Source organism: Gymnoscopelus microlampas (genome assembly GCF_963454915.1).
Source record: "Gymnoscopelus microlampas genome assembly, chromosome: 24".
Classification (NCBI taxonomy): domain Eukaryota; kingdom Metazoa; phylum Chordata; class Actinopteri; order Myctophiformes; family Myctophidae; genus Gymnoscopelus; species Gymnoscopelus microlampas.
The window spans coordinates 31,253,521-31,270,273 of NC_139961.1; the positions used below are offsets into that span (position 1 = coordinate 31,253,521).

Here is a 16,753-nt window from a genome sequence, read left to right on the forward strand (position 1 = left end):
ACATGGTAATGGTCAATGGCTGTGTGCAAATGCAGATCAATTGCTCCAGGCACTGAGGAGAACTGGGTGATTTTTTGCACACAGCACAGACAGAGCTACAGAGGCACGGAGCTTTGGTTAGTTGTATTCATTCATTCATCATTCATAGTAAACATCATTTAACTTTCTGCCTTTATTGATAGTATAGTTAAAAATCACACCCTGTGTGAAGGAAGCGGTGCCTTTGGGGCGGGGCTTAACTCATTTCAGTTCGTCCCTATTGGTGGTCTGAGTCCACGTACCAAATTGTTACTTGGTAGCATGCTGCAAACTGGAATGATGGCTGTGTAAAGCCCAGCCAATGGGCAGACAGAGGGGGCGGGGCTTAAGTAATTACAGTTCGTCCCTATTGGTGGTTTGAGGCCATGTTCAAAATTTGAACTCCGTAGCATGCTGCGAACGTGAGTTATGGCTGTTTGAAGGCCAGCCAATGGGAAGACAGAGGGGGCGGGGCTTCAGCAATTCATGCTGCTCCCTATTGGTGGTCTAAGTCCACATACCAAATGTGGACTTGGTGGCATGCTGCAAACTGGAGTTATAGCTGTTTAAAATCCCGTGCTCATCCCGTGCTCATACGGGCGCTGGGGGTCCCTGGACCGCTCTTTGATAACCAGTGGCACGTGTGGCCAATGAGAGGAGAGATGGCATAGGCAATCTCCAAGTCCGTGTGTGTGTGTGTGTGCGTGTGTTTGTATGTGTTGCTTCTTTGCCGTGCTCATCCCGTGCTCATCCGGACGGACGGACGGACAACCAGTGGCACGTGTGGCGAATGAGAGGAGAGATGGCATAGGCAATCTCCAAGTCCGTGTGTGTGTGTGTGTGTGTGTGTGTGTGTGTGTGTGTGTGTGTGTGTGTGTGTGTGTGTGTGTGTGCGTGTGTTTGTATGTGTTGCTTCTTTGCCGTGCTCATCCCGTGCTCATCCGGACGGACGGACGGACATACGGACAAAGTCAAGTCTAGAGCGGTTGGCACCGCTAAAAAGTATTTAAAAAAGTATTTAAAAAAGTATTTAAAAATGTATATATATTTGGACTTTCTGCCTTTATTGATAGTATACAGTGGAGATAGACAGGAAACTGGGAGAGAGGCGGGGAGTGGCGCGCAGCAAAGGTCGTTGGGCTCGGGACTTGAACCCACGACTCACTGTTAGGCTGCATTAGAGCCTATGCGCCCTAACCGCTAGGCCAGTGGCACCCCCATGGTAAATATTTAAGTAGAAAATGTGGAAATATTCAAGTTACTAAAACATTTCAAACTTAAAAACACTCGACCACAAAGAATATGTGTCTTGTCCTGTGTGATCTCTAAGGGCATAAAGGCATTACAACGGCAACATAAAAGAGGTCTGACATTCTCCCCTAGGCTGTTGTCCGTCTATATTCATCTGTTGATCTGTTTGGATCTCTGCCCATCTATCTCTCTGTGTATCTGGTTTATCTCAGGCAGTGCCTCTGTCTGTTGAGCTAGCTAGGAGGTCTGCAGGTCTCACTACTGTACAGTTTGTGTGTGCCCGTGCGTGCGTGCGTGCGTGCGTCCGTGCCAGAATCAACTTTATTGTCACATCACAGGTTTACAGATGTAAAACAGTGGCTAAAATTCGTTTTTGTGCTAGCTCCGCTGCTCCATTGTTTTTGTCATTTCCATAAGAGAAAGGGAAGAAGAAAAAGAGGGAAGAGAGAGGGAGATAGATCAATAAAAACAAACAAAGTATATACATATTTACACATAGTACCGTATATCTGTCTGGTGCAGTGAGTACCTGAGGTAAGAAATAAGGTGTGTGTGTGTGTGTGTGTTGTCCTCAGGGACTGACCTTCACAGCGGCCAGCCATGTGGTGTTTGCAGAGCTCTACTGGAACCCAGGCCAGGTCAAACAAGCTGAGGACCGCGCCCACCGCATCGGACAGACCTCCTCCGTACACGTCCACTACCTCATCGCCAAGGGCACCTTCGACACGGTCATGTGGGGCATGCTCAATAAGAAGGTACCGTAGAACAGTAACTTTCTCAAACTTTTTCATGTCAAGGACCCCCCCCCCCAATGATTTTGTATTTGGCTGCGGACCCCCATCATCTAAAAAAATATTTAATGCCAGGGACCTCCTGAAGCAAATATTTGAGTTAAAAAATGTCGCTGTAAAAAATACATATTATTCAAAGATTTGCACAAATGTTCAGGATTTTTCAAAAATAGCAGATCTACACGCTCATATGAGCTTGTAGATCTGCTATTTTTTTATATCCCAAGTGTAAAAATCCCAAGTGGTTAAAATGATTTTGACGTTATATTAACTAATTTAGCTGGGGACTCCCTGGTACCTCCCCAAGGACCCCTGGGGGTCCCCGGACCCTCATTTGAGGACCAATGCAACAGAAGATATACAAACAGTATCGAATGATTGATTGATTGATTGATATCTTTATTGATCATGAAATAAAAACATATGTTGCATGTAACATACATCTGACCCACCATAATCAAAAGGATAACGCAAAAGAGCTTACAGCTTGTTTAATGTTTCCATTGCGGTCCTTTGTATGAGGTGTGTAGAGAGACAGCGAGATCCAAATCTGGCGGTGGCGTGCGCCGCGGCGGTTGTGGCGCTCGCCGCGAGCGCCGCGGCGGTTGTGGCAGACGCCGCGAGCGCCGCGGCGGTTGTGGCGCTCGCCGCGAGCGCCGCGGCGGTTGTGGCGAACGCCACGACCGCCGTGAAAACCACCCCAAGGGAGCGCCGCGGCGGTTGTGGCGAACGCCACGACCGCCGTGAAAACCACCCCAAGCGCCGCGAGCGCCACGTAGGGTCCGCCATCCGATCCATCGACCATACTGTATCTGCGCTCTTCTGGCGCAGCCCCCCCCCCCCCCCACATGTCCCCCCGGGCCCCACCTGCGTGCCCCCCCCCCCCGGGACCCCCCCCCCCAGGACGCCCCCCCGCCCAAGGGGTGGATAGTAATAATTGTATATTTTGCGCATTTGATCCAGAGCAGTTGAGATTTGATTCGGCCATATCTTTCTGAATGTAACTTGTATTTTTATAATTGTATTTTTTATATGATCTGTAAAGTTTATATTTTCATTTGCTACCAGGCATGAATTCATTATAATTTATTATATATATTTTTCCTTATTTTCTTTCTTTATTTACACGTGCGTAATAAACGAAGCATTTGAGATTTCATCCAGCCAGATCTTTCTGAATTTTACTTGAATTATTATAATTTTAATGTTTATATGATCCGTAAATTTTATATTTTCATGTGGTTTCAGGCATGAATTTATTTTAATTTATTTTATTATTTTATTTCATTTATTTACATGCGCGCAATTACACACGCATCTAACTATTGGACTCAGCTCTGGGGACACGGTGCGGCTGCAGAGTTCACCTTGAAATTTGTCATTACAATTTTACTGTAGCCTAATCCACAAAAGTGTGACTGACTGTTAATTCCTTGAGTCAATACATTGTGTTTTTATCACCGGTGCCAGTATTATTATTAATATTGTTAATAGACCTTGCAACATAGAGCAACTTAAGTGCTTGCAGAACTTAATAATATAAGCTGTCTGCCTATTCTCCAGGCAGACAGAAACAGTCTGTCTGTCTGTCTGTCTGTCTGTCTGTCTGTCTGTCGGTATATTATGTTACGTGCATAAATTAAGCTTGGGTCATTGGTCAATGAACCTGGTGTGTCGGTCAGAAAATAACTGATCTATAAACTCACAACTCATCGCATCCTCATTCATTTCACTGGTCAAATGCAACAGACAGACAGCCAGCCAGCCAGACAGACAGACAGACAGACAGACAGACACGGTCAGAGACGCACCAGTACCACCGAGTGCGAGTGCTAGTATGGAGCTTGTTGTTGCGTCTTTGAACAGTTCACACAGCGAGCAAAACTTGGGGAGCCCAATTTGGGGGCTATGCAAACAGGGACTATTAATTAACCATGCTACAAGTAAATAATATAACACACAATTTGGATGAAAAGGCGCATGTGTAAATGAAAATAAAATAATATATTGGCTATAATCAAGTCTACTTATCAATCTGTCCGTAAGTCCGTCCGTCCGTCCGTCCGTCCAGACAGACAGACAGACAGACAGACAGACAGACAGACAGACAGATCTGTCTGTCTTCTTATTGACGTAACCATGGTAAATATAATTAGCTTGCATAATGTTAATAGCCTAATATAATAATATAGCCTATCATAATTATGTTTGGTTATAACCGTGTAGCCTACAGTATAATATATTTATATTATCTATCTATCTATCTATCTATCTATCTATCTATCTATCGCGCTGCATCTTGTTGATCGGCTGTTTTTGGTGTCACGGCCTGGATCGGTCTGTCTGTCTGTCTGTCTGTCTGTCTGTCTGTCTGTCTGTCTGGCTGGCTGTCTGTCTGTCTGTTGCATTTGACCAGTGAAATGAATGAGGATGCGATGAGTTGTGAGTTTATAGATCAGTTATTTTCTGACCGACACACCAGGTTAATTGACCAATGACCCAAGCTTAATTTATGCACGTATATATACCGACCGACAGACAGACAGACAGACAGACAGACAGGCAGACAGACAGACAGACAGACTGTTTCTGTCTGTCTGCCTGGAGAATAAGTGTGCTTATATTATTAAGTTCTGCAAGCACTTAAGTTGCTCTATGTTGCAAGGTCTATTAACAATAATAATAATAATACTGGCACCGGTGATAAAAACACAATGTATTGACTCAAGGAATTAACAGTCAGTCACACTTTTGTGGATTAGGCTACAGTAAAATTGTAATGACAAATTTCAAGGTGAACTCTGCAGCCGCACCGTGTCCCCAGAGCTGAGTCCAATAGTTAGATGCGTGTGTAATTGCGCGCATGTAAATAAATGAAATAAAATAATAAAATAAATTAAAATAAATTCATGCCTGATACCACATGAAAATATAAAATTTACGGATCATATAAACATTAAAATTATAATAATTCAAGTAAAATTCAGAAAGATCTGGGTGGATGAAATCTCAAATGCTTCGTTTATTACGCACGTGTAAATAAAGAAAGAAAATAAGGAAACATATATATAATAAATTATAATGAATTCATGCCTGGTAGCAAATGAAAACATAAACTTTACAGATCATATAAAAAATACAATTATAAAAATACAAGTTACATTCAGAAAGATATGGCCGAATCAAATCTCAACTGCTCTGGATCAAATGCGCAAAATATACAATTATTACTATCCACCCCTTGGGCGGGGTCCCGGGGGGCGGGTCCTGGGGGGGGGGGGCACGCAGGTGGGGCCCGGGGGGACATGTGGGGGGGGGGGGGGGGACTGCGCCAGAAGAGCGCAGATATGGTCGATGGATCGGATGGCGGACCCTACGTGGCACTCGCGGCGCTTGGGGTGGTTTTCACGGCGGTCGTGGCGTTCGCCACAACCGCCGCGGCGCTCGCGGCGAGCGCCACAACCGCCGCGGCGCTCGTGGCGGTTGCGGCGAGCGCCACAACCGCCGCGGCGCACGCCACCGCCAGATTTGGATCTCGCCCCTCCTGGGTGTGTATGGTGTGGTGCTGTTGGCTGCATGAAATGTATGGAGTTCATGATGTAAACTATTCATATAGAAACCTGAATGAGAAATATGGGACAGAGAATGGATTACCTGTTGATTGTCATACCGTACTGAAATTAATGGAATCCGATGTCTTCTGTCTCAAAAATCAACCAAATCAATATGCTTTGGAACATGGTAAGTAGTGTCAAGTATGCCAGTCAGTGTATTGAACACGCCAGACCACTGGCATAGTCCTTAACCACGTTAGATCGTGTCAACGGTCGTGTCTCACCTATAGACACAGGATCTGCCACAAATCTTGACCTGAAGGTCAAAATTCAATTTATCCCCTGAGCAAGCAGGCAGGCTCTATTAGCTCAATGGTCAAAATGTCAGCACTTGCGCAGGAAACCAGGTTCAAATCCGGGGTAGAAGAGGAAAGTTACATAGTGCAGCTTTAAACCCTATATATTTTGTTGACCAGACTCCCTCTGGTCAAGCGTTGTGAGATTTTACAGTAGATCGGCCATTTTGCAACACATTGTGAGCCTGTAGATGGGCTATGTTGCGACGCAATGTGTTTGTCCCAGAATAGGGAGGTTAGGGTTCATGTGGTTAATACTATATGACGTCTCACTTGACCATGCCGAACAAAAACTAAAATAATGAGCACATCGTCTCTTGTATACTCTAGATATAACCCTTTAAATCTACCAATCTAGAGGCCAATAAATCCTTTTCTCAGCAGCCATATTAACATGAAACAGAAGTGTAATATTACTTCCTTCACAAGTATTACCAAGGATAATAATGAAGCTCTGTTCCATTCAGGTCAAACAGAGTCAGGGTTCTGCTGTTGTGCATGTTGGCTCGCTCAAAGGGCTCTGCTTCACTAAATAGAGCCTTAATTAGTATCACTGGCCACACTTGTGAAGGAAGTATCATTACACTGCTACTGTATTTCATGCCAGTATGGCTGCCATGAAAAGGGTCCATAGCCAGTAGCCAATAGCCCAATCCCTATACTCAAACTTCTGTATCGCTGAACCATTCTGGAACCTGGGTGGTTTAGAGGACAATAGTTTATTCGTCAAGCATTCCGACGAAGACACTTCAGCAAAGTAGATATAAAGGATACATTTGATGTATCCCCACTGATCCTCAGCGGCTTGAGGAGCCTCCTTTCTCCTTGCTCTCAGCCCCTCAAGCAAAAGAATTGGGACCTTCACCTTTAAGATCTGTTATTTAAAATAAAAGTACCAACAACCTTTTACTTGTAACAGTTTCATTGTTTCATTGCTACTTTTACATAATGTTGCTGTCAGGCAGAAACCTTGTATCTCCATCTATATCTATCTATATATACATTTCTAAACCCAAAACCCCAAAAAAAAACCTGCCACTGTGTGGGACTAAACACAAAAACAACATATCAATGTCACTAACAAGACACGCCACAACGTGCAGAATTACTACGCGCAGTCTGTAGGCCACTTCATACTGCTCAGCACACATCTGCCCCCTCGCAGCATAATTAATTGCGGCCAACACAAACTCACAACATTACAGTCGGCCATGTTGTTCCTTAGCGTCATCGCCGACCACCGCCCAACGAGACCCAAGTGAGGTCAGACAACACACTCCATATTTGGGCATAGCTCCATTGGGAACATCTCCTATTATGGCTTTATATAACCGCCCAACGAGACCCAAGTGAGGTCAGACAACACACTCCATATTTGGGCATAGCTCCATTGGGAACATCTCCTATTATGGCTTTATATATTATAGAGACCAACAAACACAAAGCACCGCGCAGCGGCTAGGGGGGAGGGGCGCGCAGCGCCCCGACCCTCTAGTATTTCAACGTTTTATATATTTTTTGTAAATGAACGCCCATCATACCAGTGTGTATCACAAAAGTAGTGGAAAATAGCCGTTCTATTATTAAAACAATTTTAAAGTAGTGAAAGTATTTTCACAATTTTTTTAAATGTTTTAATAATGTTTTTTTTATAGTATTGACATACACTGTACAAGGTTTCTGCCCAACACCGACAATAAGTAAAACATCTGAGTACTTCTTCCTCCCCTGCCTAGGAAACGGTGACGGGCAGCACTCTGAACGGGAGGAAGGAGTACCTGCAGGCGGAGGAGGGTGACAAGGACAAGTGGGACTTCCTCAACTTCGCCACGGTGTGGACGCCCAGCGAGACGCCACTGCTGCCGCCGCAGGAGAAAGTAGTGCACGACAAAAACAGCGTGTTCTTCTCTCACGTGAGCAACTCCCCCACTCAGTGACAACAACACCATTAATCGTGCATCGTAAAGTCCATGATAGTGTTCAACACTGAAGAGTGTAACCCTTAAATACACACAAGTTAAATGAATACTCTGGATTTCACTTTGTAGATAGAAGCTATCACCTGTGTGATAGATGCACTACCAAAGATTAAACATTTTAGTATCTTCAGTATGTGATAAAAAAAATGCATAAACATGAACATAATAACATAATATTTTGTACATACTGTATCTTTCAAAAGGATTGAGAGCTTATTTCCATTGCCGTCCTTTGATTGTAAATGTGTGTGTAAACTGAGTACCACGTGTTTGGGGGTACCAGAGACATACAGTACAGAAGAATACAAATAAAATCAATAATAAATGCAACACCGATCGGCGTGAAACTTTGCGCGCACACTCCCAGTAGGCCAAGGAAGAACCTACACCCCAAATGTTTTCAAATCGCCCTCATGGTGGGACTATAACGGGGCCGCTTTCACATTTTAGCCTGTAGTTCTTGAACCGTAGGTCGTACAATAAACATTTCCCCTGGATTATTTGGTTCATGATGCAACTCTTGGCCTAGTGGGAGTGTGTTTGCAAAGTTTCACGGCAATCAGATCCTGCATTCATGATTTGTGCCATTTTGTGCAAAAGGGGCCCCTCCCGCAAACTTTGAAAGCCAATCATTGCCAATCTAAGCCAATGGAATCTGAAAAAGCTGACTGATACATATTGATCACGTGATCACACTCACAGAGATAATTGGGGAGAATATGGGAAAAATAAAATGTGTATATATAAGCACTTTTATGTCTGTAATTTGTGACTGACAATAATTTTCATGAGTTGGCGCTTATGGCTGCGCTATTAAAGAGGCCTGCTGTCAAGTGACGTGTGTAATCTCCGCACCTCTCCACAGTTTGAGAAAGACAAGCAGCACGACATCCGTAACTTCTTCTCTCCCGACGCCTGCAAGGAGAAGAAAAGGAAGAGGACTGAAGACGCAGAGGACATGGACGAAGACGTCGTCATCCTCTCTGGGACAACTCCAAGAAGGAGGGTGAAAGAGGAGAGCCCAGAGGACTATGACTCCGGAAACTCCACCCCGCCTTCAGACCCAGATTTCTCCCCCCAGGCGAAGAGGCTGCGGACCCACCAGGGTCACCCCACATCAAGATTCAAGGGGAAGCGTCGGCCGTCGTCGGGGCCGGGCGTCTCAGACAGATCCGGCCCGTTGAGGTCCGGCCCACCCGGGGGTACATGGAATTGCGTGGCCTGCACCTACTCGAACAGCAGCCTCCTGCCATACTGCGAGCTGTGCGAGTCTCCGCGATCTGCTTCCGGTGAGTGTGAGGTCAGCCCAGAGCCGAGGCCGTACCTCTTTGTCTGAATTCTAGCTGTTCTTTCTAGAAATATATCATTTGCGCTTACAAGGGGTTTAGATGATTAAGTGGACTGAAATCTGAAATCACTTATTGTCTCCGCCAGGTCGAAGGCATGGCGAGAGAGTATGTTTTACCCTCCGTCCGTCCGTCCGTGTGTGTGTGTGTGTGTGTGTGTGTGTGTGTGTGTGTGTGTGTGTGTCCGTGTGTGTGTGTGTGTCCGTCCGTCCGTCCTGTCCGTGTGTTACCAGCTAATCTCTGGCACCGTTGGCCCGGTCGCTACGAAACTGTGTACACACACTCCCTGGATGCCAATTCAGAACCTCTGCCTCAAATTTTTCACATGGGCCTGTTATAGCGCCACCAGGAGGCCGATTTGTGCAAAACCCATTTTTTCTTATTTCTTTTTTTTTTTCTATTACTCCTACAGTTTTTAACCAAACCTCATGCACATCGGTACACAGTATCTCTATAGTCATGTGATCAACCCTGATCTGTCCGATTTCCCGTATTCCATCCTCATTGGTTAAGGTTGCCATCCAAAGTTTGCAGGATTGGTCCGTTTTGAACAAACTGCCTCAAATCATGAACGCAGCTTGCCATTTCCATACAATTGCACACACACATTCCCACTAGGCCGAGGAAGAAATGCCACCCTTTTCACATTGCCCTGTTATAGCGCCACCAGCAGGTCTAATTTAGCAAAACACATTTTTGGAACAAAATGCCTCAAATCATGAATGCAGTGTCTGATTGCCGTGAACGACCTAAGAATAAATGGCACCCTTTTCACATTGGCCTATTATAGAGCCACCAGGAGGCCACAATAACGTACCTGACCTGGCGGAGACCTGTGCTCCGAGGAGCACTTTTTCTAGTTTTTTCTTTTTTTATTGGTGAAAAGACCAAAATACTTTAAGACTAGATAAAGTGCTCCTCGGAGCACAGGTCTCCGCCAGATCAGATACGTTATTGTGGCCTCCTGGTGGCGCTATAATAGGCCAATGTGAAAAGGGTGGCATTTATTCTTAGGTCGTTCACGGCAATCGGACACTGCATTCATGATTTGAAGCATTTTGTTCCAAAAATGTGTTTTGCTAAATTAGACCTGCTGGTGGCGCTATAACAGGCCAATGTGATAAGGGTGGCATTTCTTCCTCGGCCTAGTGGGAATGTGCGTGTGAAATTTCATGGAAATCGCACGCTGCGTTCATGGTTTGAGGCAGTTTGTTCAAAACGGACCAATCCTGCAAACTTTGGATGGCAACCTTAACCAATAAGGATGGAATATGGGAAATCGGACAGATCAGGGTTGATCACATGACTATAGAGATACTGTGTACCGATTTGCATGACGTTTGGTTAAAAACTGTAGGAATAATGTGAAAAAATGGGTTTTGCACAAATCGGCCTCCTGGTGGCGCTATAACAGGCCCATGTGAAAGATTTGAGGCAGAGGTTCTGAATTGGCATCCAGGGAGTGTGTGTGCACAGTTTCGCAGCGACCGGGCCAACGGTGCCGGAGATTTGGTGGTAACACACGGACGGACACACGGACGGACACACGGACGGAGGGTAAAACATACTCTCTCGCCATGCCTTACGGCCTGGCGGAGACAATGACATAGGTGACATAAATGACAAAAATAATTGATAAGATTTCCAAAATCACACAAATGTATGAATGGAATGATATATTCACAACAGGAATACAACAAATGAAAAAAAAAAAACAGACAACAATAGGGACTGTGCGTGCGTGCAAATATATAGGTTTAACTGGAGTAAAGCTTATGGATGATGACCAGGCAAGGAGAATCACTGGGTTATGAACTTACGATTGAAGATAATTGATGAATCCAGACCAGATGGGGTGTGTGTCTATTGTGTTAGTGTCCAGGGATATGGAATCTATTATTGCGTTTTTCCAGTGAGCAATGTTTATGTTTCCCTTTGATTTCCAGTCCATGAGGATAGTTTTCTTGGCAACAGTTAGGGCCACAAGGAGTAGTCTATTGTGTTCTTTGTTTTGATCCATGTTTGATATATCACCTAGTAAGCATATTGACGGAGTTAGCAGGATGTGGCAGACCAGGAAACGGGATTCCAAAACTGTGCAACTGCGAGTGCAATCCCAAGTGGCGTGAAATCACTTAAATCAAACACATTGACATGCTTCACATGCAATGTGATCACTTGTGCAATAATAAAAAGTAAAAGGTAATCAAATGTAACAATTGGCATAGTTAGAACATCAAGTGGCATGTGTGCATGCATGTGCACTCGTTCTCGCTCTTTCTCTACACACACACACACACACACACACACACAGTTTATTTGGTCTAGACTTTTAGAACAATGCATTGGTTGCCAAAAACAACAAAATGGAATCAATTGAGAGAAAAGACAATGCAGCCGTTTTGATGAGAATAGAGAAACGCCCTGGGCTACCATTCCCTTCTTCTTGTGCCCATCAATATCCGTCGGTGGCATTCTGCTTGCATTATACTTCTGAACAACGGTGCAGATTTCACCAGCTGGAGATGTGTGATAATGACAGAGTGCAAGCTCGTCCTAGTCTGAAATAGCTCTGCTCGCCCAACATCGTCTCTCTCGCTCCAGATGACAAGGACGCTGCATAATTCTCACCTGTCAAGCCGAGAGAGACAGAGGGAGAAAGAGAGAGAGCGGGGGAACGTGTGGGGGTGAGGTGGGTGTGGGTTGTTCTTTCCATTGTTCAACAATGTCTCAGACAAAGTTTCAAGGAAAGTAGCATTCGCTCCAGATGTCGTTGCTGTGGGGACAATCCATGCAGTACATACGATCCATGCAGTACATACATCTGCTTTTGCTATCCCCTCCCCTGGTCGTTCATTTTTATCCCTGCTTCTGGTCAAACTGAATTAAACGCATGCATACACTTTTGGGAAATCTCGACTGTCTGATATGTTTGATATTTTATGTTTGATAATATCACTTTTTTTTTATATACTGTAGATCTACCAGCTCACAAACTCACAAGCTTAATTTGCACTGAATTATATTGTGGTTAAGAAAATGTCTCCCCTGGCTATCACCCTAACAAAAGTCTCCTTTCATTGGTTTATTTATGTATTTCTCCCAGCAGGGCTGTGGGTTGAGTTGAACGGAGATCTTAAAGATGAGCCAAAAAAATGCTTTGAAAAGAAAGTCATTTTATAGTGTCATTTAGATATGCGCTAGGCTTTATATCTTTTTCACACTACTTAATCACGCTTTACCATATCGGTTCCTCAGATGAAGGTCCGCCATTTCCCAATGTTGCAATTTTTTTGCCGCGAGACAATTGCAAATTGATTCTATTCAGATGCTATTGTGCTGGAATCAATCGTGAGCAAGGCCAAGATGAGCAAGGATGACAGACCAGTCCGCATGGTCACTATTTATTCAGCATGAAGTACACTTTACAACATTCTAGGTCTAATCTAGCACACGCGAGAGCAGGCGGCGAAAGCAGGCAGCGGAGGCAGACAGCTACCATGTAGTTCCTGGGTGCTTATATACCATCCCTATCAAGCAGACAGACTCAAATCTATTCTTACCTACCACTCACAAGGTACTTCAATATGAGCATCCTGCCTCCATCATCAGAATTCATGTTACAGTCCTAATATGTCCAGTCCTCTCATCTCTATTTGAATCACGGACCTTTAGACACAGTGTCCGGTGGCTGGTCATTGTGACCCTACCTAGATATCATATTTGTCATCATGTTGCATTAATCTTAATATAGCATTTCAATCGAGACAGTGATGACACAATCTAGCTACTAGTCTGTAGTCTATTGACCAATAATCATATGTCTGAGTATTCACTCAATTACATACACACAGTGTACAATGTGTATCTTGCATATCACCTTATAGTATAGATATTCCCTTACACTATCCTGTGCCCGGCTAACAAAACCCTGTTACACTGACATTAGCTCATAGACAAGACCTCTGTAAGGAAGCAAACTGCACCATGCCTGCCTACGAGTCATTGTATAGGGAAAATAATTACCTTCTGCACTGAATGGAGTTCAACATGGAAAAGGTGAACATGCTGCAAGATTTTCTTTTCAACACAATTTATTTTGGCAGAACAAAAACTGTGTTCAAACGCCCAGACTTGGAGCTTGTGTAAATTAGATACAGACACCGGTTCAGGACCTAACTTATTTTTAAAATAAAAAGATCCAAATCTGATGCCCTGATATGACATAAGACTACATTTCTGCTATCTCTTGCCATAAGGAAGCGAGGCAAACCAAATCCTTGTAAATCAAATCAAACAAGTTCATTGTAAAATAATAGCTTTGTGCCGAGATTGCCTTCTATGTTACATTGTAGTAAATTGTGACTGGATCGTTTTTCTGCAAATTCTTTATACTCATAATTTCACATTGTCTGAATATTTAAACACTGTGTCAAGTCGGCCTTTGTGCACTACACATGTTTGGTGAAATATCACTTCTAATCCATATCACCGCACAATAAATATGTGCTACTCAGCCTTGGCCCCATGGAAAGAGCAGATTGTACACTGTAAACAGAGACAGTCCCAATCTCGGCACGACACTACAGTTCTTGGACGGCAAGTCTCTGCATGGCAAGGAAACAAACATGCTCACAAACACTTTTTTTCTGAGCAAAACTCCACTTCATGTCACGCTCAGCTGCAGCAAGTAACGTTTGATAACTATTCAGTGTGCAAACGCTTCCCTTCTTGACACGGACCTCGCTGTGTTCACAGCAGCCGGCTGTGTCACCTCGCTATAGACGCCAAATTTAACAACCCGCTAAACCCGCGAATGACACGCTGCTCGTGCAAGAATAACAACTGCCTTTATGGAGACGTCTCTCGCTGCAGCGGCGGACACAATTCACGCCTTCCATGAAATGTCAGGGAAATAATGCGGTTTTAACCAGGGCAGAATCAGATCTATGATATTTGCACTGCGTATGAGAGTATGTGTTAGGTGTTCCTCTCAGAGCTATGAAATGGAGGCACTTCTTTCATTCAATACAAGTACCAAGGCATACTGTATGTTCAGAGTCAGAAGCCCCTCACCCACCAACGGAAAATGCGAGATGTATTTACTATTGTTCTCTTTCACATTTGTATCTTGATGTGTCCTAGTAATGCTTTCAAAGTAATATGTATAGGGATTCATGTTTATTATCATTCAATTGTTATATAACCTATTGTACATTCAGTGTTAAGGATCAGTGTGTGCACAGGTGCAAATGGATTGAGATGTATGAAGTGATGAAGATGTCAGCAGACTCGGCACAGATAGCTTCTGTGATTCACACCGGCTTATGATATTGAATTAGGCAGAGTTTGTGTTCACTTGTGTGTACAAAGCTGACCGCACATCTTTTTCCAGAAACATTAGCAAAACATCTACAAGCTTAACCAAGCCCCCCCCCCCCCCCCCCCTCCCCCTCCAGCCTGCAAATACAGAGAGCCCACTGATGAAGCAGAGAGATGCCTCGGAAAAGGATTTTCGCCCCATTAACGTCTTTCTCTGTGGGGGGGAAATGACTGGAGATTGAGCCGTCGGTCGCCGGTCCCCCTCGGCTTGTTAGCAAAGGCGGAGGACGGCAGAGGGGCCACGAGTCAGGAGACTCCTGTGACATTTTGAAGGAACCGACGAGAGGATGGCCTTTTGAAGAAACGAGCCACGGAGAGGGAGGATCGCTAATTAGCCCCACGCGTCCGCCGTCTGTCACAAGTTGCCCGTCTTGTTAGATTCACAGCGCAAACTCAACAAATAATTCAAAGGATATTATGTCTTGTCGTACGTAGTAATATAGGTGTAGATAAACCTATTAGAATTCTCTTCAAGCTGGACTGAATTCCCTTTTCATGAATTTCCTGCGATCAGTGCGTCTTCGTTTCACGGGGGCCGACTTGAATGATATGCCTTCAGAAGTCCCACGAGCAAAGTGATGATTTGATTTGCTATGCTGTCTGTTTTACTGTTGATGGTTTGGCTAAAATAACTGGTGATGCCAGTGGCATACCATAAACTTGCTACAGTATATAAGATGTGACCAGGCATGCATTGCCACGGTCCCCAAGTGACAATGTCTCAAAGAATATTACTTTAGACACTATGAAGGGCATCAGGATTAATCCCTGCATTCATTAACATTTTCCCTGCTTGGGATCTCAGCTTGACTTTTTAGAAACGGCACTGAAAATCTGTATGGCTGATAATTAAATTAATGATTGGTATATTAAATTGTAGGAGTGGCAGTCTAGCATTACCAGTCGGCGAGCCTTTACATCACTTCTGATTAACATCATGCAAATATTAGAATGTTTCTCTCTGCCTGGCTCACCCCTGACCAACACCTTGTACATCTGAGCCACTGTCACATTTTTCAAACAAAGGATGAACAGACGCAAAGACACTTTGCGGGAATCAATTCTGTTTGCTACTGATTGCACATGAAGTAAACGAGCAATTGACAACATGATGAAGAGGCGATAATTTATTCTTTCAATAGACTGTCTCGGCCTTGTGTAACATAACACCCCACCACCACCGGCTCTGAACTCAGTCATCTGCAATGCCACGTTCCAACCATGGGTGCGTGTACGATATACCGTATGTTACATCCACGCCCCCCACTACCACTGTCATTGTAGCAGAATGCCCTTGTTTTGGTAAAGGATAGAAGATACTAGAAGCACCATAAATGTCTATGTTTAACTAATTCATTTACCTGATGTTTGTTGCTCAGTAAAAACAATTAAACGCAGATGATGATATCTAAAATACCCTTTTCATAAGAAAAGCATTTGAGATAAAAAACTCAATAATACATTCCATAGAAAGCCTTACTTTCGTGCCAGCAATACTTTTGTATATGACATACTGTAGATAATTGGAGACTACTTTTTAAAGCACTCATATTGATGCACTCATCAAAATCCCATAACTTTTATACTTATTATTAGTAGTAGTAGTAGTAGTAGTTGGATAATTTATTGACAATTCTTAAAAAGACTTTTAAATACGCCAATGTGGATATACACAAAAACGCCTATGGCATGTTTCCATAGTAGTAGTAGTAGTAGTAGTAGTAGTAGTAGTAGTAGTAGTAGTAGTAGTAGTAGTATGTAAAAGACTATTCAACAAAATCTTTTCATCTTCCCAAATACGCAGTATGTATACTTTTAACTTATGTGAATAGATTAATAATTCTTGTGTTTGCATTATTCTATTCTCAGTAGTGCTTTTGGCACGGAATTTGCATAACAGCTGCTTGTCGATGTCCCCCGGCTACTCAGGGGAAAGGTGGACCGTATGCCGAGGAAGGGTGCTCACCCCTGACCAACACCTTGTACATCTGAGCCACTGTCACATTTTTCAAACAAAGGACGATTGATTGCTTTGCATGAATGTCCTTCATTTTCATACATTGGCATTTGGTAGAA

General features: G+C 43.8%; 1 protein-coding gene across 2 annotated transcripts in view; it reads left to right on the plus strand.

Moving 5' to 3' along the window:
• zranb3 (zinc finger, RAN-binding domain containing 3) overlaps positions 1–16,753 on the plus strand; it is a 98,002-nt gene that overhangs the window by 38,949 nt on the left and 42,300 nt on the right. For both annotated transcript variants that reach the window (XM_084051254.1, XM_084051255.1), the window contains 3 exons: positions 1,845–2,024; positions 7,707–7,883; positions 8,815–9,238. In XM_084051254.1, coding sequence (XP_083907380.1) covers positions 1,845–2,024; positions 7,707–7,883; positions 8,815–9,238 — 781 coding nt within the window. The remainder of the gene's footprint in view (positions 1–1,844; positions 2,025–7,706; positions 7,884–8,814; positions 9,239–16,753) is intronic.